Source organism: Pseudopodoces humilis, chromosome 31 (genome assembly GCF_049639895.1).
Source record: "Pseudopodoces humilis isolate 2021_Gansu_Grassland_sample_001 chromosome 31, ASM4963989v1, whole genome shotgun sequence".
Lineage (NCBI taxonomy): Eukaryota > Metazoa > Chordata > Aves > Passeriformes > Paridae > Pseudopodoces > Pseudopodoces humilis.
In genome coordinates this window covers 1,149,451-1,169,806 of record NC_142230.1, presented here as the reverse complement: position 1 = coordinate 1,169,806, position 20,356 = coordinate 1,149,451, and the positions used below count along the sequence as shown (strand labels likewise).

Here is a 20,356-nt window from a genome sequence, read left to right as displayed (position 1 = left end):
GGCGGCTGTGAGGGGACACTGGGGCAGGGGACGATGAGGGGAAGGTGGGACAGGGTGGGGGAGCTCCCACGATCTCCCTCCCTTCCTCACCTCCCCTGCCTTCCCCTCACCTGTTGTACTCTCAGGTGTGGCAGAGATGGATTCCCAGGACATCAAAGAGCTGCAGCAGGAGGTGATGGACGAGCTGGGAATCTCCATGGAGGAGCTGCAGGAAATCATCGACAAAGAAGTGGAGAATTCCGAGTGGGTGAGGCAGCGGAAACAGCAGCTGGAGGAGCTGGAGCAGTGCATGAGGCACAAGGAGGAGGAGGTGGCCCACGTTGACCAGCTCATTGACGATGCCATGAGGTGCGTGGGCCTGGAGCGAGCCCAGATTCTGAGGAGCGGGGTGTGGGGGGCTGTTCCCGTTCCCTTCAGGGCAGACCCACGGTGTGGGTGGTTAATGAGGGACAGTTAATGAGGGACAACTTTCCCCCCGAGGCTTTAGACCCTTCCTGTGGGCACTTCCCTCAGCTGGCTGTGCTCAGGGGTAGTTCCCCGCTATCCCTGTGGAATTCGGGAGGCACAGCTGGTTTCCCTCCCCCAGGGCCATCGACAAGTGTGAGACACTGGCAAAGGAGCTGTATTCCATGATGGGCCTGCAGTACCGGGAGAGCAGCTCGGAGGACGAGGCTCCGGCAGCCACGGAAGTGATCGAGATCCCCGACGAGGAGGACGACGACGTCATGAGCGTGGACTCGGGCTGGAAGCGCAGTTCAGTGTCCCCAGCAGTTCCAGGGGAGGGCTTGGGATAGCGGAATGCTCTTAGCTCATGGGGAACATCTGCCACATCCTGTTGGTGTTCCAGAATTCCTGGGGTCCCACGCTGGGATTTCACCTTTTTCCCGCCTGCCTCACTGTTGCCGCCACGTTAGGAGAGGTGGCTGAGGGAAAGCCTTGTTTGGGTGGATTTCCTGGCAGGGATTTGCGATGGACGCTCTTCCCCATTTCCTCTTCTTTCTGTGATTTAATTAGGATGGATTTTTTCCACAAAAAGGGTTTTAAACCACTGTTTTCTCTTTACTCGCAGGCAGCAGCAGTCCCAGAATCTCCAGGGATCAGAGTCTGGTGAGTGGAGAGGCCCTGACTAGAGTTGTTTCCTCATTGTGTTTCCTGAGGCACAATGTTGTGCTGGGGGCAAAAAACCAAAAGTTTCTCCGTGTTTCCCTTTTCTTTCCCCCAGCTGCGGGAAGCAATGGTTGCCATGAGGAAATCTGCCCGGGATGTTGCGAAATTCATGGATGCTGTAAACAAGAAAACAAACTTGCAGGAAGCACAGAAAGGTGAGGGAGTTCCAGGGCCTGTGTGCCCTGGCCCTGGGCCTTTGCTTCCCAAAATGGGAAAACAAGGATCCGCTTTCCCTGCAGGAAATCTCCGTTCATGTTTATTGATCCCAGATTGCTCTTTTAATTTGGGGTGTATCGATTCTGAATTCGTGCTTTTTTCCAAGCTGTTTCCATTCAGTAAAAAGGAGGCATTTGGGCTGCCTGAGGGGAAGGAAAGCAGTTGTTGTTATTTCAGAATTGTGCTTCCAGCTGCGTGCCGAGATGGGAGCTTTGGGTTTAGAGCTGACTTTCTGCCGTTGTTCCTTGGTAGATGCACAACCTCCTCAGGAATCTCCTGGCACTGCCCAGCCCATCACTGTCCCTGCAGCCCCTGACAATGATCTCAACACTGATGGGGACCTCAAAGTGGGCATGAGGATTTTGGGGAAAAAGAGAACCAAGACTTGGCACAAGGGGACGTTGATTGCCATCCAGACGGTCGGTATGTGCCGTGCACCGGGCTCTCCCGAGATCTTGGGTGGGAAACCTGGATGAAAAGGTGTCAGAGCACCTGGTGTCACCTGGAAGGGATTGTGGGAACAACACACTTCCACAGCTTCACTCTCCAAATTAAGTCCTGAAAGGCTTTTCAGTGAATTCTGAGTTGATTCTGGATAAACGATCCCCGAGTGACCCAGAGCGTTGGAATTCTGGTGTGAAATCCCGCGGCTTTTGTTTATTTTCCCCTTCATTTATCTTCTGTTTGCCTTAAAATGTCTTTCCAGGTGCTGGCAAGAAATATAAAGTGAAATTTGATAATAAAGGGAAGAGTTTGCTGTCGGGCAACCACATTGCCTACGATTACCACCCGTCTGCCGAGAGGCACCACGTGGGCAGGAGGGTGGTGGCCAGGTACAAGGATGGCAACCAGATGTGGCTCTATGCTGGGATCGTGGCTGAGACCCCCAACGTCAAGAATAAAAACAGGTATTCCTCATTTCCCATGGTCACATGCCCTCATCTCTGGTTTTTTTTTGTTTTAAGCCGAAAAGAAAAAGGGTTTGTTTGAATACCCTTCAGGTGCTGAATTGTGCCTTCCCCACAAATGCAATTCTGACTTTCTTCATCTTTCTTATCTCTGAAACTCAGGGTGGAGCTTCCACCCTTGCTCATGGCCCTGAGTCAGGAATTAGATCTGCTAATTTATTCAAATGATCACCCAAATGTTGAGTCTGGGCTCCTTGAGGCACGAAGCAGTGGGAGGAAATAGGAGCCCTGGGAAGGTAGAGTGGCAGTGGTGTTGCCAAAGCTCTTCAGGAGGAGAAGGAGCAGGTTTGGAGCAGCTTTTTTGGGAATAGAGAAGGGCCAAGGCTGCTCTCATCTATTAGAATAAAGGCTTGTGGTCTTCCTGAAGAGATTGATAAAGGACTTAATCTCCCTGGATCTGATACAAATTGTGCTGGATTTTATCTGATCCGTGTTAATAACTGGAAGTGAGCTGAATTTGATACTCAAATTGCAACTTTTCTCCTGGTTGTGATGCCGATCCCTTCTCCTGCAGCTTTTGTACAGCTCCAGGGCCTGGAGTTAATTTCTCAGAGGCACTAAGTGGGTGCCTTATCCATCTTCCCTTTAGAAACCAGGAGTGATTAAACATTTCCTTCATCTCCCTTTCCTGGGGCACAGAGGAGATTTGGAGCAGAGGGAAAGGGCCTGGCTGGGAATTGTGCTGTTTGTGCAGCCGTGGGGAGCACAGGGAGCGTTTGGAGCTCTTCCTTCTGTCCTCATCCAGGACTGGGATGTCTCCAGGAGGAGCAGGAGAGGTTCTCCCCTTCCACGGCGTGCAGCTGTGTTCTCTTCAGCTCCCATTCCTAATTGCCCTTTGTTCTGCAGGTTCCTGATCTTCTTTGACGATGGCTACGCGTCGTACGTGAAGGAGTGGGAGCTGTACCCGGTCTGCCGGCCACGTGAGTGATCCCTGTCCCTCCTGGCCTGCAGCGGTTTCGGGTCTTGGGAAGAGCTTGGGTCCAAAATCAGGCATGTGCCTTTTGGTGCTGAGCCTGAAGACTTCTGAAATCCTGGTTTATTGCCAGGGAGGGTTCAGGATGCTCCACCACCGACATTCCGGCCCTCAGGATCACCCCTTGGCTGATCTTAGTAAAAATGCACCTGGGGTATCCTAAAAAAAAAATAAAAAACGAAATTTAACACTCTCTCTGTTTTGTCCTATTCCCTTTCTCCCTTTCCAAACAGTGAAAAAAGCCTGGGAGGACATTGAGGATGTTTCCTGTCGGGATTTCATTGAGGAGTACATCACTGCCTACCCCAACCGGCCCATGGTACTGCTGAAGAATGGGCAGCTGATCAAAACTGAGTGGGAAGGAACCTGGTGGAAATCCAGAGTGGAAGAAGTGGATGGAAGTCTGGTGAAAATCCTTTTCCTGGTAGGAATTTCCCTTCTCCCATTAGGATTAAATTCGAGGCTGGAGATGTGATCAGCTCTGTTTTGCTTGCTAATCATGGAAATATTGAGGTTGGAAGAGTCTCTGAAGGCCCTGAACCAGGTGCCACATCCACAGGGGTTTTGGACAATTCCAGGGCTGGTGGCTCCACCACTGCCCTGCTCAGCTTGCCAGGGCATCAACACCCTTTCCAGGAAGAAACCTTCCCTAATAGCCGAGTAGAGATTCCAACATAAATAACCGCGTGTTTCTGCTGTTTGTCAGTACTCATTGTTGTCTCCTTGTGCTCTCTTTGTGTCCCCCCTCAGGAAGCTCTTCCCATGGGAACTGTGAGCGTTTCCTTCTCCTTCCCGCAGGAGGACAAACGTTGTGAGTGGATTTACCGAGGTTCCACACGCCTCGAGCCCATGTTCAGCATGAAAACTTCCACAGCTTCCACCCAGGAAAAGAAGCAAAGTGGGCAAACCAGGACTCGTCCCAATGTTGGTTGGTGGCATCTTTTGGTTTCATTTAGGTCCTGGGATTTAACTGGAGGGTGGTTTGGGTTTGGTGGGCTTTTTAGCAGAACTCCTGGAGATTTCAGGTCTTGGCTTTTTTCTTTCTTCTGACAGATTTCATATTTCCAGCAAGTCTTTTCCCCTGGCACAGGAGATTGAGATTTCCAGGGTTTTTCTTTGGCATAGGAGATTTAGATTTCCAGTGGGAGTTTTCTCCTGGAATAATGCCACAAAACCAAACTGGACTTGGGTGAAGTGAGCAGAATTTTTGGGGGAGTTGCTGTGCCCCGAGTTTGGCGATGACCCACGTTAATCCCAAATCCCTCTTTTGGTTCCTTCCAGGCACAAGTCAGCGTTCTGGGGCCCGTACAACTTGGGATAACATCAGGGGTTTTCCCTGTTGACTGTTTGGTTTTTCGACTTCCCCACCAGGTGCTGTGAGGAGCAAGGGCCCTGTGGTCCAGTACACCCAGGATTTAGCAGGAGCCGGTCCCCAGTACAGGGCTCCGGAGCAGCCGGCGGCTGCACGTCCCGCGTCTCCTCAGCCTGCAGAGATGGAGTAAGTACCAGAGGCACTTCCAGCACCTTCCACCTCTTTGCTTCTCCCCAGCGCTCAGCTCTCTCAGGCACCGCCTTTTTTTGTGCAGAGGAATCCTCAGGTGCAGGTTTCCTCCATGGCTTTAGTCGTGATTTCGGGGGAGAGCTCTTACCTAAAGCTGCTGGATGAATAACTGGGGGCGGGAGCTGAGAGCCAACACTCCCCGAGCCAAACATTCCTCCAAAGGGCTAAAGCTTCGCACTTGCCTTTCCAAATTAGACCTTCGCTCCTTCTCTTCCCAAAATCTGAATTGCTCCCTCGTGTCACGATCCAGGCGCTGGCCCCCGGCTGCCTTGTGTCCCTCCAGTCGGACTGACCTGCTCGCTGACCTCGCTGGGAGCTCGGGATCAGTGGTCGGTCCCGGTGGGCACGGAGCAATCCACGGCCAAGCCGCTGCCAGGGGCCCGAGGGGGACACTCCCGGAGCCGCAGGCTGAAGGAGGCCTGGAGGAAGGAGGAGCTCGGCTTGGTGATGAAGGGAGCGTGTTGGAGGACACCAGGGAACCTGGGAATGTGCTCGGCGACTTTTTAGGGGAGGGAGAGGCTGTCCCAGTTAATTTTTGCCAGCACTGTGGATTTCCCATCCGGATTTACGGCCGCCTGGCCCCGTGCCAGCACGTCTTCTGCTGTGACTGTGCCCTGCTGCTGGGGCACGAGGGAGGCAGGACATGTCCCAGGTGTGAGCAGCCTGTGCAGGAGGTCAACCTTTACTCCCCAAAGGCTCTCCAGGTGTAGCAGCAGCTCAAACCCCACCTGCCCCAGCCAGGGCTCCCGGGGGCTCCTCTCCAAGCAGCAGTGCAATATAACCCAATTTAGCCCTGGAAACGCTCCCCCTTTGCTGGTCTGACCAGGATTTGGGAGCGGAAGCCACAAGAGCATCACCTTTTCCATAATGCCAGAGAGATCCTGGATGCTGGAGGAGGTGCTGGGATGCTGGGCTGGGCCCCAGCCCTGCAGGTCCCCCATGGGCAGGGAAGAGCTGGGCTGGCACTGGGACACGCCGGGACCATGGGCAGTGTCACAGCACGAAGATGACCAAGCTGGACCCACAGCCCCATCTGTCATCACCGAATCCTTTCCCATTCAGGCCTTGCAGTGCTTACAAGGAATTTTTTTTCCTCTCCCCACAGAGGGCTTGACTTTAGGACGTGGTTTTTGTGCAGCTGCTTCCCTGTCCTTACATCCAAACTGAACTGGGGCAGGAGGCAGCGCAGGCCTGGCTGTGTCCGTGCTGGTCCCAGGGATTCTGCGGGGTTCAAACACTTGGAATTCACATTATTAAAACTAAGAACAGTCTCCTCACTCTGGTGTTTTGTTTCCTCTGGGGAAAGCCTGGGTCTCTTCCCCCTCTTTCAAGTTTTTCTTGGTGTTGTCACCACTTCTGACTGGTCTCTTCTTGCTCTTTTTGAGATGTGTTTGGACACTTTGCTTTCGGGCAGCTGTTGGCAGAAGCCCTCATCCCTTCCTGCCCTCTTTGCTCCTCCCTTTCTCCCCAATAACTTCACTGTTTTTCCTCTTCAGCGGCTGCTTTGGGATGGTTTTCTGGTTTTTTGATGTGAATGGGTTGAACACCTCCTGGAATGGTTTGGAAGCCTGCAGTTGATTGAAAACTCCTGAAATGGGTTGAAAACCTGTTTTTTGGAGCCCCTACTAGCCCTTTCATCAGGGATGTTATTACATCCCCTTGCACAACCTTATCTTGTTCCTCAGTCCTTGCAAGAGGGTCCTCTGGATTTGTTCCTCCCACTCAGGCCGGGTTGAGCCTCTGGGAACTCTGGTTTCTGCTAATCCAGGGGTTTCTTCATGGCCTGGTGTGTCCAGCTTTGTGGGATAAAGGCCTTGGGCATGCTTGTTACCCTTGCCTCACTTCAGAATCGGGAGTCACTCGGAGCCGCAGCCGAGTGCTGGAATTCGGAGCGGTTGTGGGATTGCTGTAGCAGAAATAGCCAGAAATGGGCTGATTTTCACACTTACTCGGAAAAAAGCCACCGCTGGGATTCTCCTGGTTCCTGAATTCCGTAGGGCAGTGTTGTTTTGATTCCCACCAGTTGCTTTTCCATGTTCCAAATCAGTTTCTTCTTCCCCCCTGCAGATGCTCCGACACCCAGCTGGCCCAGGGCAGAAAGCAGGTGGCCAAGAAAAGCACTTCCTTCCGTCCTGGCTCCGTGGGCTCTGGGCACTCATCCCCATCCTCCCCCGTCCTCGGGGACAGCCCGGCAGCCGGGAGGGCCCTCCCGGCCCCGCAGCACCGGTGAGCAGAGCTCTGGTGGGGACACGTCCTCCCACCTGGATGCTGGGGCGTGTGTGGGGCCTGTGTGTGCTGCTGGCTTTCTGCTGGGGCTTCAGCAGCTCAAATTGTGCAGTGCTGGAATCACTGAGGTTGGAAAAAAAAGGTGCCTGTCCACCTGCACGGCTCCTCCTTAGCCCCGTCCCTTCTGTCCCCGCAGCGTCCCCAGCAGCGGCCCCTCCCAGCCCTTCCACGGCATGACGGACCGCGTTCCCAGCGAGCCGTCCTACCGGGCCCCGCTGGAGAAGCTCTTCTACCTGCCCCACGTGTGCAGCTACAGCTGCCTGTCGCGGGTGCGGCCCATCCGCAGCGACCAGTACCGCAGCCGCAACCCGCTGCTCATCCCGCTGCTCTACGACTTCCGCCGCATGACGGCGCGGCGCCGCGTCAACCGCAAGATGGGCTTCCACGTGCTGTACAAAACGCCCTGCGGGCTCTGCCTGCGCTCCATGCACGAGATCGAGCGCTACCTCTTCGAGACGGACTGCGACTTCCTGTTCCTGGAGATGTTCTGCCTGGATCCCTACGTGCTGGTGGATCGCAAGTTCCAGCCCTACAAGCCCTACTACTACATCGCCGACATCACCAAGGGCAAGGAGGACGTGCCCCTGTCCTGCGTCAACGAGATCGACAACACGCCGCCGCCGCAGGTGGCCTACAGCAAGGAGAGGATCCCCGGGAAAGGGGTCTACATCAACACCAGCTGGGAATTCCTCGTGGGCTGTGACTGCAAGGACGGCTGCAGAGACAAGTAGGTGACTGCCCCTGGGGAAGGGGACGGCACTGGGGCTGTGTGAGGAGCCCAGGGAACGCCCCAAGGTGGATCTGATCTGGGATTTAAACCCATGCGGGTCAGTCCGCTGCAGGTTTCATGGTTTGGGTTGGAAGGAACATTAAAGATCACCCTGTCCCAACTCCTGCCATGGGCAGGGACACCTTCTACTGTCCCAGGTTGCTCCAAGCCCCGTCCAGCCTGGCCTTGGACACTCGCAGGGATGAGAAATCCACAAGTTCTCTTGGTTTGATTCCGAGTCAAATCCTTTGTGCCCATCTCTGCCTAAAGACGTGATTCCTTCTCCTGTCTCCAGACTGTGAGAAGTGTAACTCGTGGGTTTTCCTGTGCCTCTGCAGATCCAGGTGTGCCTGTCACCAGCTGACCATCCAGGCCAGCGGCTGCACCCCCGGAGGGCAAATCAACCCCAACTCGGGCTACCAGCACAAGCGGCTGGAGGAGTGTCTCCCGACAGGGTGAGCAGAGCCCTCACAAGCACCAGCCCCAGATCCACTGAGAGGGAACTGATCTGGGTATCCCAGTGCAGATGTGACCACCTGCCTCTGCTCTTGGTTCTGCTGCCAGCTGTGGAATGGTTTGGGTTGGAAGGGGCCTTGAGGACCGTCCAGAGCATGGGCAGAGGCACCATCCGTCAGACAGGGCTGCTCCAGGGATCCCAGGGTCCTCTGGGGTCTCTGTGCATAACCCCAGCACCACCAGCAGCCAGACTTTGGGATGTTTCTTTATCCTGGAAGTTGTCACCCTTCTCCTTTCTTCCAGCGTTTACGAGTGCAACAAGAGGTGCAAGTGCAACGTGAACATGTGCACCAACCGCCTGGTCCAGCACGGCCTCCAGGTGCGGCTGCAGCTCTTCAAGACCCAGAACAAAGGCTGGGGCATTCGCTGCCTCGACGACATCGCCAAGGGCTCCTTTGTCTGCATCTACGCAGGTGGGAGCTCAGCTCGCAGAGGAAACCTCTTCTGTGGAGAGAGGGGAAGGCAGAGATGGGAATGGAGCTGGGGAAGGGGTTGGAGCACAGGGAGAACTCCTGAGGAAGCGAGGGGAGCTCATCCCGGAGAAAAGGAGGCTCAGGAGGGACCTTTTGGCTCTCTTCATCCCCCTGGGGAGGTTAAAGTTGGACTTTCAGGAAAATTTCTTCCTGGGAAGGGTGGTCAGGCTCTGGCACAGGCTGCCCAGGGAGGTGGTAGAGTCACTGTCCCTGCAAGTGCTCAAAAGCACGTGGATGTGGCACCTGGGGACATGGCTCAGTGGTGGAATGGCCGTGCTGGGGGGAACAGTTGGACTCGGCAGCTGTCCCAGCCTCAGTGATTCCGTGGTTCCAGAGAAGCAGAAGGGGTGTGAAGCTCTCGCCCTGCCTGTTTTGGGGACGGCAGGGTGAGAGCTGAGCCGATGAACTTGCGCAACGCTGGCACGAGACGCTGCAGAACCCTCGTGGTGGCAGTGCCAGTGTCACAAGACGTCCCCCGGGCTGTCCTTGAGGTGACCCAACCCCCAGCCCTGCTTCCCCCGCGCTGCGATCCGGCTGGGCCCGGCACGGCCCACGAGAGGCAGAGGCTGCGCCGGGGCTGCGCTGGCCCTGGAACGGAGCCCAGCCACAGGCACTGCCAGAGCTCTGCCAGCCCTTCCAAGGCTCTGCTGGAGCTGCTCTGTAGAGATTTCTGGGCTGAAAATCTTGGTTTTAGCTCCACCACAAGCTTCAGGGTTTTGTTGCATCAAGAAACAGGGTGCTGTTGTCCTTTCCCAGCCCAGCTTTGGAATACTGTGATGTCATCCCTGTTTTCTCCTCTCCGAGCTTTGGAGAGGATAAAATCGAATCTCATCCCAGGAAACTCACCCTTTGTTTTCTGTCCCCCGCAGGGAAAATCCTCACAGACGACTTTGCTGACAAAGAGGGGCTGGAGATGGGTGACGAGTACTTTGCCAACCTGGACCACATTGAGAGCGTGGAGAACTTCAAGGAGGGCTACGAGAGCGACGCCAAGTGCTCCTCGGACAACAGCGGCGTGGACCTCAAGGACGACGACGACGACGAGAACACGGGCTCGGAGGAGCTGGAGGAATCCAACGAGGACAGCTCCGACGACAACTTCTGCAAGGACGAGAACTTCAGCACGAGCTCGGTGCTGCGCAGCTACGCCACGCGCCGGCAGACGCGCGGCCAGCGCGACCACGGCCTCTCGGAGACGGCCTCCAAGGACTCGGGGCTCGCCCGGCCCCTCGGCCACGACGAGCCCGCCACGGCCCCCCCCTGCAAGCTGCCCGTGTCTGAGGAGACCTCCAAGAACAAGGTGGCCTCGTGGCTGAGCTCCAACAGCATGGCCGAGAGCTTCCAGGACAGCGACAGCGCCTCGTCCCTGAGGATGGGCGAAGGGGGAGAAGCCAAGGCCGTGAAAATGGAGATCTCTGTGGAGAGGGAGAAGGGCTGTGCTCCCACGCCGGGAGAGCTGAACGGAGAGGCGAAGGCAGCCAAGAAGGAGGTGAGGGAGAGATGAGGGAATGGGAGAGTTAAAGGCAGGGATGTGCTCCTGCTCCAGTGGCTTTTCTCCCCCTTCTCCCCATCCAGGGGAACGTGGGGCTGTTGGGTGTCGCTGTGCTCAGCTCCCCTTCCTTCTCTGGTGGGACGGGGAGGTGCTTTCCCCTCCCAGGGAGGGAGTTTGTGGCACAAGAGGCTACAGAAGTCGCTCGATGTGAGCAGAGCTGAACGTCCTCCTGCCCGGGGACCTGGGGGACACGGCTGGGGACAGCAGGGACATGGAGGTGGTCCCTGTCCAACCCCTGCTCCAGGGAGAGTCCCCCAGGGAGGGGCCTCTCCATTCTGGGTGTCACACTGAGCGTGGGGACAGGCAGCATCTCTCTCCTGGGCTGGCATTTTGGGGAACAATCCCATAGAAAGGCTGGAGAGCGCTCGAGGAGGGAGAGATTCCAGTCTTCTGCAATCTTCTGTGCTTCTCCCCTCCGCAGGAACCTGAAGAATCAACCAAAATTCCTGGGTAAGATTCCTTAACTCGTGTTTTCCTGTCCTGTGGACAATTTCCCTGGAAATCCAGGCGTGACGTGCTCTTGTCCCGACCCCCAGGCTGAGCAGCCTGGGCAGGAGGTACGGCTACAACCCCTGTCCCCCCAAGCTGGAGGGGATCCGCAGGCCGGTGAGCGGGACGCTGCTGCTGCAGAGCCGCCGGCGATCCCTGGCCCTGCCAACCCCATCAGAGGTGAGTGGGCTGCGAGGTTCCTCCCCAAACCGCTTCCATAGCGACCTTGAGCCTTCTTTGGGGCGTTTTCTGCCTTTGGTTCCCAGGTGAGCGCAGGGTTTGTGGTTGTAGCTGTGGTTTTCTGGAGGGCAGTTGATTTCCTTTGGATTTTGGGGGTTTTTCGTGGACCTGAAGCATCGAAAAAAGGAGAGTGTGGAATTTGGGTTGGATTTGGCACCTTGGTTTGCACACCCAGGACCCATTGTTCGGCAGAGCCATCTGGGGGAGGCCAGCCTGGGGAACAATCCTTGTTTCTGGGGGTCTTCTCCCTTCCTTTTGAGCACCTAATGCTCCAGGATCTCAAGGAGAACTCGGCAGCCCCCAGAACCCCACAGGTGCTCCCAACACTGACCTGTGGGCTGTGGCACCCAGAGGGGGATCCCCTTCTGGGGGGGTTCCTGGGGCAGAGGGGTGAGCTGGAGGAGAGCTCCGTATTCCTGGGGAAGGGAGGCTCGGATGCTCTGCAGGAGCTGTTGTGTCCCCAGGACGTGCTGACGCTCTCCAGCAGCACCGACAGCGAAGGGGAGCACAGGGCAGGGCAGGCCCCGGGCACCGCCAACGACAGCGACGACATCCAGACCATTTCCTCAGGATCCGAGGAGGAGGAAGGGGAGGACAAGAAAAACCCATCATCTGGGTCAGGTGAGGAGGGAGACAAGGGCTGAGGCTGAGAAGGTTTGGTTGGAAGGCACCAGGAAGGGCTCGTGAGGCCATAGCAGCTGCTCCTGCTGTGTCCCACAGCTGAGGTTGGAACCTTCCCCACGAGTTTGGCAAGATAAAACTGCAAAACCCGCTCCTCAGAAGCAGATATTTAACAGGGAGGCTTTGCAGTGGGTCTGCAGGCTGGGCTGGGGCGATTCCAGGGGCCGTCCTGGAGCGCTGCTCTGGCTCTGAGGGGTTTGTCACCTCCGAGCGGAGCAGCAGGGACAGCACTGCCCGGTTCCTCTGCTGAAGGCCCCGTCTCGTGGCAGGTCCTGTGAAGAGACAGGTGGCTGTGAAATCCACCCGAGGCTTCGCCCTCAAGTCCACCCACGGCATCGCCATCAAATCCACGCCGCTGGCGGCGGCCGACAAGGGCGAGAGCGCGGGGCCCGTGCGCCGCAGCACGCGGCAGTTCTACGACGGGGAGGAGAACTGCTACATCATCGACGCCAAGCTCGAGGGCAACCTGGGCCGCTACCTCAACGTGAGTGGGGCACAGGGACACCTCGGGGCTGCCCGGGGGGCTGCTCCTCCCCAGGACTGGCTGAGAACGGGACAAGTGGGGAGGAGAGCAGGTTCAGAGGATGATGCGCCTTCCCCAGTGGAGCAGCAGCTGCTCGGGCTGGTGGGAGCAGGAGCAGCGCCGTCAGTCCTTCCAGAGCCCGGTACCTTTAGAGTGTGGATCTTGTGACTCGGCCCGGGCGTGCAGCCTGTTCCAGCAGGATTCCGCTGGATGCGGCGGCACACCAGGAATGCTGCTTGTTTATAAAGGCTGTGCTCGGTGCTGGCAGCTCGGCCTCCCTGCCCGGGCAGCAGCTCAGGCTCGTCCCCGTTGCCGTTACAGCACAGCTGCACCCCAAACCTCTTCGTGCAGAACGTCTTCGTGGACACCCACGACCTTCGCTTCCCCTGGGTCGCCTTCTTCGCCAGCAAGTGAGTCCTGGAGTGCTGGGAAGGGCTGAGGATTCCTGGGCTTTGGTGGGACCTGGCTCCATGGCCAGGGCTGGCTGTTCCCTGCTCCTGGAAACCCCATTCCCAGTTTCCCATCATTCCTGTGCAGAGGAAACCTTGGTGTTGGTGAAATCCTCTCGTGCTGGAGATCCTGCTGTCATTTCCACCAGTTTTAGACCTTCCCAAAGGGCAGAGTGAGGCATGCAGCAGCCAATCTCCGTTGTTGTTTCAGTCCCAAATCTTTGAGTCGTGGTGAATCCCTGCCATGTTCCTCTCTGCTCCTCCAGGAATCCTCACGGGAATGATTCACCAGGGAACTTTGTCCCTTCCTCCCTGGCTGTCCCAGCCTCATCCTGGAGCACCCACACGGAAGCGTGTCTCCCTTTTATCACCCAGTTTCTCCTCTTTCCTGGCACAGTCTCCTCACCCATCCCGTCTGGTTCTTTCCTTCCCAGGCGGATCCGAGCCGGCACGGAGCTGACCTGGGATTACAACTACGAGGTCGGCAGCGTGGAGGGCAAGGAGCTGCTGTGCTGCTGCGGGGCCATCGACTGCCGGGGCCGGCTGCTCTGAGCCCGCTGCTCCCAGCGGATCCCGCTCCTCCAGAGGCCTGCTGCTCGCTTTCCCTCAGCGAGGGTAAAGTTCCTTCTCAAGAGGTTCTCAGTTCTGCCACTCACCTGGAAAATCACAGATGGACATGGAGCAGGAACGGACTCGGGCTGTGCTGGGCGGCGATTCCCAGCCCCTGGGCTTCTCCCACCTTGGGCTCCCTCGAGGAAGGAGCTTTTCCTGCTCTGCTCCAGTTTTCCACCAAATTTAAGGCACAAAGTAATTTTTTCCAGCAGCAAGCACTTGTCCAGTGTTCCCAGCAAGTGCTTTCTAATTGGCACAGAGGCCTTGAAAGTAGGAGGGAGGGTGGTGGAAAGAATCCCTGGAAGAACTGGACCAATTGGGATTTATAGAATTCAAGTGAAAAAAGACAAAAAGTAAGTACCTGTCTTTGCCTGTGAGCCATTGTAAAGAATCTTTTAGTTGCTAAAAATCAGTAAAAGTGTCTTTTTCTATCAAAACAACCTACCCTGATCTTGAGACACAGCAAAGAGCCCTGAAAAAGAAGGGTTGAACCACTGCCATCATCCTTGTTTCTGTGGGGTTTGCAGGAAAAATGCCAGAGGTGGATGGGCCCAGGCAAAGGGATAAGGAGCTCCCACATTTTCACCTTTCCTTCACCTTTCCTCCAAACAAACACTCCTTAAACCCTCCACCTGGGAAAATTGCAGAGGAACAGGTTGGGATTTTCTTGAGGAAGCAGATTTGGTGCCTCTCCCCACCCACAGCCCTCCCAGGACGTCACTGGGAGCCCCCGAGCTCCTGCAGTGAGCCGGGACAGCCCCGCTGGACACGGATCCACACGGAAAATCAGCAGGGTCTGGAGCCTCACGGTGCCAGCTGTGGGGCTTGGGGTTCGTGTTGGTTTGGGGGGAAGGAGGGAAGGCACTGGGGCACATCCAGAAGTTCAAAAAGCCACCCTGAGAATGGATGGAAGAGGTGAAGTTGTTCAGCCGGGGATCAAACCTGACCTGACCGAGATGGGAAAGCCCAGCCTGGGGGTGGTGGATCAGTTCCAACATCCCAGCCCCGTAACCAACACCAGCCCCGCTCGAGGCAGCCCTGCACAAGGGAGCCTTGTTGGATTCCTTCCTGCTAAATAACCTTGGTTTTCCTTTGTAAAATAAAACCTTTCTGGGGCCTCCTGGAGCTCCAGTTCCATCCCGAGCGTCCACCTGAATGGAGGCTTTGTCATCCCAGCGGGGCCGCAGCTCCTCAGAGAACCCAAACCCACGCTCCAGCCTGGGCTTGAAGACTTGGAGAACTTTAAGGAGAAAAAAAAATATATAAAAAACATCAAAATCCTCAACACTGCCCATTTTTAGCTCTGCCTAAAGGATCTGTGCCAAACCCATCTAATGCCTCCACCCCAGGGCCATTGTGCCACTCACAGAATATGCCCAAATCCTGTATTTTTTTTACCCAAGTTTATTAGTTCTTTTAACTTTTAATATATTTAACCTTTTATTTTTTTTTTATTTTTTTTTTTAAAAAACGAGAACAACAAAACACATTTTGGTCTGGCATTGGTTAATGGTCCTTTTTCCCCCCCACCCCTCTGTGCTGGGAGGTCTCGCAGCATCCCGAGGGATGCAGGAGACAGAGCCAAGCCCGGCTCCTTCTGTCTTCCAAATAAATAGAAAGAAAAAAAAAGAAGAAATAAGGAAAAATCAGTTGGAAATTTGTCCTGTTACAGCTGGGAGAGGCCAGAGAGGGAGAAACTCAAAATCCATTTACCGAAATGAGAGGATTAAACTCTGTGAGACACAACGAGTGACTCAGCCCCAGAGCTTCCTTCCCCCAAGCACTTCCATAGTGTCATCCCATCATTCAGGCACTGAACACCCAGGGATTCCCCGCTCCTCCCTCCCGGTTGGGCGGAGCAGGGGTTGAGCCGGCTGTTCCAGCCGGACACAGCTCAGAGAAAGGGGCTTTTCCCCTCCCCCGGTGAAGGAATGGTTGGGAAATCAGGAATAACACAGAGCCCAGCGAGGGGCTGGGGCCGAGCTCTTTGGCCAGAGCAACCCGAGGGGCTGCGGGGTGGGCAGGAGCCGCCCCGGTGGGACGGGAGCCCTCCCGGCGGGGTCCCCGCCAGCCCCGGGAACCGCAGTGGATTAAGGCAGCAGGTGAGAGGTGGAAGGGCACCAGCGGTGAGAGTGAGGCAGAGCTGCGGCCCCGCTCCGGAGGGGCCCGGCAGGCGCTCCGGGGTCCCGGCGTGGAGCGGCCGGAGGGGCCGGGCCGGTGGCACGAGGTGGCAGCTCTCGGGTCCGGGGCACTCAGTCGGTTTTGCGGTGGTTGTTGTTGAGGACAGGGTGGCCATTGGAGAGGGGCCCGTTCTTGGCCACCTCCTCCTCCTCCTCAGAGTTGTCCGTCTCCTCGCGGTCACTCCGCTCATCCTCCACCACCTGCGGGCAGAGGGGGTTCGGTCAGCCGCCCCCCATCTTCCTGCCGTGCCTCAGTTTCCCCATTGCGACCACAGTCGGGATTCGGGATCTGGGGGTCTCCCCCTGCCGAGCCCCATCCTCCGTCCACCCCCGTGGCGTCCCCGTGGGCCCAGGTCCCCTCTGACCTTTCCAGTTACGAACTTGTGGGCCATGCGGATGATGAGGTAGGCCCAGAAGATGTGCAGCGACTGCAGCACCACCATCATGAAGTTGAAGAAGTAGTAGCCGAAGAAGGCGGGGTAGAGATCCAGCGGATAGAACATGGTGCAGTGCATGATCCTGCCAGGAAAAGCCGCTCCAGTCGCGGGGCAGAACCAGCATCCCACCCCCCTGACACCCCCCAAACCCTGCCTCGTTTCCCCCCGTTCCCCCCGGAGCTCACCAGAAGGGCAGGATGACCACGCGGGTGATGATGAAGACGACTGCGAAGACGATGAAGATGTTGTTGCAGGTGTTTCTCCACCCGGCGTAGTTGAACATCTTGGCAGACTGGGGGGGCAGCGGGGGTGAGCCGGGCGGGGGGCGCAGGACGGGGGACGCGGTGACAGAGGGGAGGGGGACACACCAACCTCCAGCAGGTAATCCGAGGAGTCGTGCAGGGCCATGATGAGCGTCCCTGCACGGACGTAGTTGGCGAACCAGGAGAAGCTGATGAGGATGATGGTGGCGACGTGGTGGATGATTTGCTCTTTGAAATCCTGTGCCCAAAGCAGAGGGGAGCCCAGCGCTGGGGGGGTTACGGCAGCCCGGATCCCACCTGCGTGTCCCCACATCCTCCTGCCCACCACCAGCGTGAGGAAAACCCTGCCAAGGTGTCCCAGCGACTCCCACCCCTCCCAGAGCCCCCACCTTGCGCTTGACGTCGGAGGCGATGCTGAAGAGCAGGGACCAGTAGAAGGAGAGCTCGATCATGTAGTACCAGTACTGGGAGGGCAGCACGCTCTGGGGACAAGGGACAGGTTGGGGGGCGTCCTCTGTGCCCCCACAGGGGTTTGGTCCCCTTCTGTGGGCACCATCCGGGTGTCCTGGGGACCCCCAAACCTCCAGGGGGACCAAGAGACCCTCCTGCACCCCCAGCTGCCTCTGCTGATCCTGGTGCCCGGGAGAAGCCGCGGGCTGGCAGCCAGGACGGGTCGGTGCTCACCTGGATGGGATATCCCTTCCACACCTCCCGGAGGTCGTAGAACCAGGGTTTCTGTGGGATGGGGAGGGGGAGACAGAGCAGTCAGAGGGGCTGAGGGGGCCAGGGGAGCACGGGAGGGGGGCAATACTCACATCCACTATGACAGCCATGCCAGCAATGAAAGCAATAAGGTAAAAGGTGAATCTCCAACTGGAAAAAGGAAGCAGACGGTCCTCAGACCGGGCACCGGGGAGCAGGAGGGAAGAGGACGGACCCACCGGCCCCGGATCCCGCGTCTCCCACCCTCCCAGGCAGCTCCCGGCCAAGCTGAGGCTCCCAGAGCCCCCCGGGGTGGAGGGACAGCGACCTCAGGCAGGAAGGGGGGTCTCACCTGGCCTCCCGGAACTTCTTCAGCAGGCTGGGCCGGTCCTGGTTGCGGCGGCGGCGGAACCAGCGCTCGACCTGGCGCACGGTGCAGCCGCTCTTCTTTGAGAGCATCTCCACGTCAGCCTGAGGACACCAGGACAGCCCCCCTGTGTCACACAGCCCTGCCTCCGCCACCCCCACCCCCCCAGGCACCTCTGGGGACCCCCCAGGCCTCACCTGCTTAGGGTGTTTGCTGGTGGCAGCATAAAACTTCTCCAGCACCGCATTGGGGGTGGCTTTTAACCGGACCTTCTCCTTGACATTCAGGAGCCCGGCCAGGGGGGTGGCCACGTACCTGGGGAAGGAGTTGGGGACATAAATGTCCCCATTTCTGTCACCTGGATGATTTGGCCCCATCAAAGCCACCCAGGGATCCACAACCACTCAGTGCCTCGGTCACCCCATCCTGCTGCACCTTCCCCAGGGTGGGGGGATGTCCCTTATCCGTCCCTCTGCACCCCCCTGTGCAGGCCCTACACCCCCACACGCCCCTGTCCAGCCCCGTGTGCCCCCCAAATCCCCCCAGCGCCCCATCTCTGCCCCATAGATCCCACTCGCGCCTGTCTCCGCCTGGCGGCCGCGCCGCGCCACTGCACCCCACGGAGGGGACCCCAAACCGTGACCCCAAATCCCCCCGGATCCCCCAAACCCGTGTGTGCCACAGGGGAGCCCCCCGACGCCCTCTGTCACGGGCTGTCCCCACTCTGCTGAAGGGCAGTCCCCCCTTCTCCTGCCACCCCAACAATGCCGGGTCTGTTCCCATTGTTTGCCCAACAAATCGCTCCCTAAACGCCCGGTGAGAGCGGGGGATGCACAAAGCCGTGTTTGTGTGGGGCAGGGGGAGCACGTGCGTTTGGGGAGGGGGGATCAGGACCCCCCAGCCAGGCTGAGCACAGGGTGCCACATCCCAGGGCTCGGCCACAGCCCCCAGGGCACGGGGAGAGCCGGAGCAGGGGCTCAGGATCCGTCCCCACCCCCAGGGAAGGGACTCACGTCTCAAAGAGGTGCCGGACAACGAGGAAGAGGAAGGCCAAGGGGAGGGTGATGTACAGGTCAGAGGCTTTGGCATAGACTCGCCCATCCCGGTCCTCCAGGTCAGCCCAGGTGAGGTTTGCCGGGAGCCAGAGCCGTTCCCACCAAAAATAGTTGTACAAGGTCTGAAACATGCTGGGGGGAGCGAAAGGGGGAGAAGTGAGGGGGACATCTCTGAGGAGACGGCTGATCCCACCCCGGCCTGTCTCCCGCTGCACCAGCCACCCCAATTTCCACCTCGGCTCCCGGGGAGGCCCCGGTGAAATCCCCGTCGGAGCGGCCGGCGCTGGGCTCGGGCACCGAGGGACTTTGCCCCTGCAGCCCAGAGGTCGGAGGGTGATCATTAACAGGGACCAGGCAGCTCGGGTCCCGGCCACCAGCCCGAGGGAAGAGCCGGGACTCCGCTCCGGGACGGCAACCCCGGCTCTGCAGCGCAGGAGGAGCAGGAGAAGCCCCCGACGCTGTTTTCCCTCCCGAGAGCCGTGTGCGCATCCCGCGGCCGATCCAAACCCAGTTCCCGGTGGGAAAAGGAGGCACGGAGCCCACCGGCACCCTGCCGAGGCCCAGCGCAGCAGCAGCGCGGGATTAGGGATTTGCCGGCGGCACAATGAGCACCTTTGTGCCTTAAAAAGGCTCCGGCCGGGGGGAGCGGGGGAGCCGCCCCTCGCCGCGGGGTCAGCGCATCCCGGCTCTCCGTCGCTCCCGGTTTTGGGGAACCCCGCGGGGTCGGGACGGGATCCCAGCCCCGGGAAGCGAATCCCCAGCGCGGCGCGGGGATCGCGGCGAGGCTCGGGGCGGCTCCGCTCCGCCGGGGGAGGAAGAGGAACCACCGTGGCCGGTTTCGCAAGGGCAGGCGGGAGGGAGGTGCCGCAATTCCCGACTCCCGGGGCTGTGCCGCGGGCAGGTAACGGGAGGGGAGCGTGGGAGGACGGGGTGAGGCCCCGGTCAGGGCCGGCAGCTCCTCCTGCCCCGGAGCACCGGCAGCACAGCGCGATGTCCCGGCACCGGGGACACCGGCGGAGGAGGGGGTCACCGACAGGCCGGACCCCTCCCCTAGAGCTGATTTCAGGAGCGATCCTGCTGGAAACGGACGAAATCCCGACGTTTTTAGGAAGTCGCGGACAGAGAAACGGGACGGAGAGGGAGCCGGGCCCGGGGGCTGCGGGTCTGGGGGCAGCGGCCCCGGCGGGGCCCGAGGCCGCTCCGAGCCTTCGCTGCGGCCCCGGGGGGCCCCGGCTCCGCCCGGCCCCGCCCGAGCAGCCCCGGGGGCCCTGCCGGACCGTGACGGAGGCCGGGGATGGCTCCGGTGCGCGCCCACCGCCCGCAGAAAGGCCCGGCCGCGGCCCTGGCGCGGGGGGGGCGGGCGGGAACCATCCCGCGGCCCCCCCCGGGCGGCGCCTCCCGAGCCGGGGGGGGCCCCGCGTGCCCCCGCTGCCCCCCGGCCGCACTCACCCGCCGCCGCCGCCGGAGCCCTCACGGAGCCGCCGCCCGGAGCCCTCACGGAGCCGCCGCTCGCCCCCTCCGTCCCGCGCGCGCCCCGCGCCAGGCAGCGGCGGCACTGACGTCACCGCAACCCGGGAGTGACGTCACCGCAACGCCGCGGGGAGCGGCGCCCGCCGTGGGGCGGAGCGGGGCGGGCCCAGGCATGAGCAATCAACGGCCGAGAGGGGATCTGTGCACACCCTATGGGCCCCGGGGTGCCCCACACATACACCCCAAATACACCCGAGCTACACCCCAAATACACCCGAGCTACACCCCAAATACACCCGAGCTACAACCCCTATAGACAGCCCTGTGCGCCCCATATACACAGCCCTATACCCAGCTGTATGGGTGCCCTGCGCCCATCCCTGCACACCCCATGTGAACCCCTTGTG

The 20,356-nt window shown here is 58.9% G+C and overlaps 2 protein-coding genes across 3 annotated transcripts; one reads left to right on the top strand and one right to left on the bottom strand.

Annotated features, from left to right (window-relative positions):
• Nucleotides 1-136: 136 nt before the first annotated feature.
• On the top strand, nucleotides 137-14,790 carry SETDB1 (SET domain bifurcated histone lysine methyltransferase 1). 2 transcript variants are annotated; one of them, XM_014262002.2, is made up of 21 exons: nucleotides 137-348; nucleotides 587-753; nucleotides 1,070-1,107; nucleotides 1,223-1,322; nucleotides 1,636-1,806; nucleotides 2,090-2,291; nucleotides 3,198-3,271; nucleotides 3,558-3,748; nucleotides 4,123-4,252; nucleotides 4,696-4,822; nucleotides 6,953-7,111; nucleotides 7,308-7,898; nucleotides 8,279-8,395; nucleotides 8,700-8,869; nucleotides 9,799-10,418; nucleotides 10,903-10,931; nucleotides 11,018-11,150; nucleotides 11,675-11,831; nucleotides 12,161-12,375; nucleotides 12,736-12,824; nucleotides 13,298-14,790. In XM_014262002.2, the coding sequence occupies exons 1-21, from the start codon at nucleotides 137-139 to the stop codon at nucleotides 13,413-13,415; spliced, it is 3,810 nt and encodes a 1,269-aa protein (XP_014117477.1). In that variant the 3' UTR covers nucleotides 13,416-14,790. The 2 variants fall into 2 exon arrangements, with proteins under 2 accessions (XP_014117477.1, XP_014117474.1); XM_014261999.2 differs by having other exon boundaries at nucleotides 4,075-4,252.
• A 123-nt stretch (nucleotides 14,791-14,913) lies between these two features.
• Nucleotides 14,914-20,040, bottom strand: CERS2 (ceramide synthase 2). Its single transcript, XM_088068487.1, has 11 exons — nucleotides 19,929-20,040; nucleotides 18,438-18,611; nucleotides 17,622-17,739; nucleotides 17,410-17,528; nucleotides 17,171-17,228; nucleotides 17,040-17,090; nucleotides 16,745-16,837; nucleotides 16,465-16,593; nucleotides 16,278-16,384; nucleotides 16,021-16,174; nucleotides 14,914-15,856 (listed from the first exon to the last, which is right to left on the bottom strand). Exons 2-11 carry the CDS (start codon nucleotides 18,608-18,610, stop codon nucleotides 15,728-15,730), a joined length of 1,131 nt encoding a protein of 376 aa, XP_087924613.1. The 5' UTR covers nucleotide 18,611; nucleotides 19,929-20,040; the 3' UTR covers nucleotides 14,914-15,727.
• Between the last annotated feature and the right edge of the window lie 316 nt (nucleotides 20,041-20,356).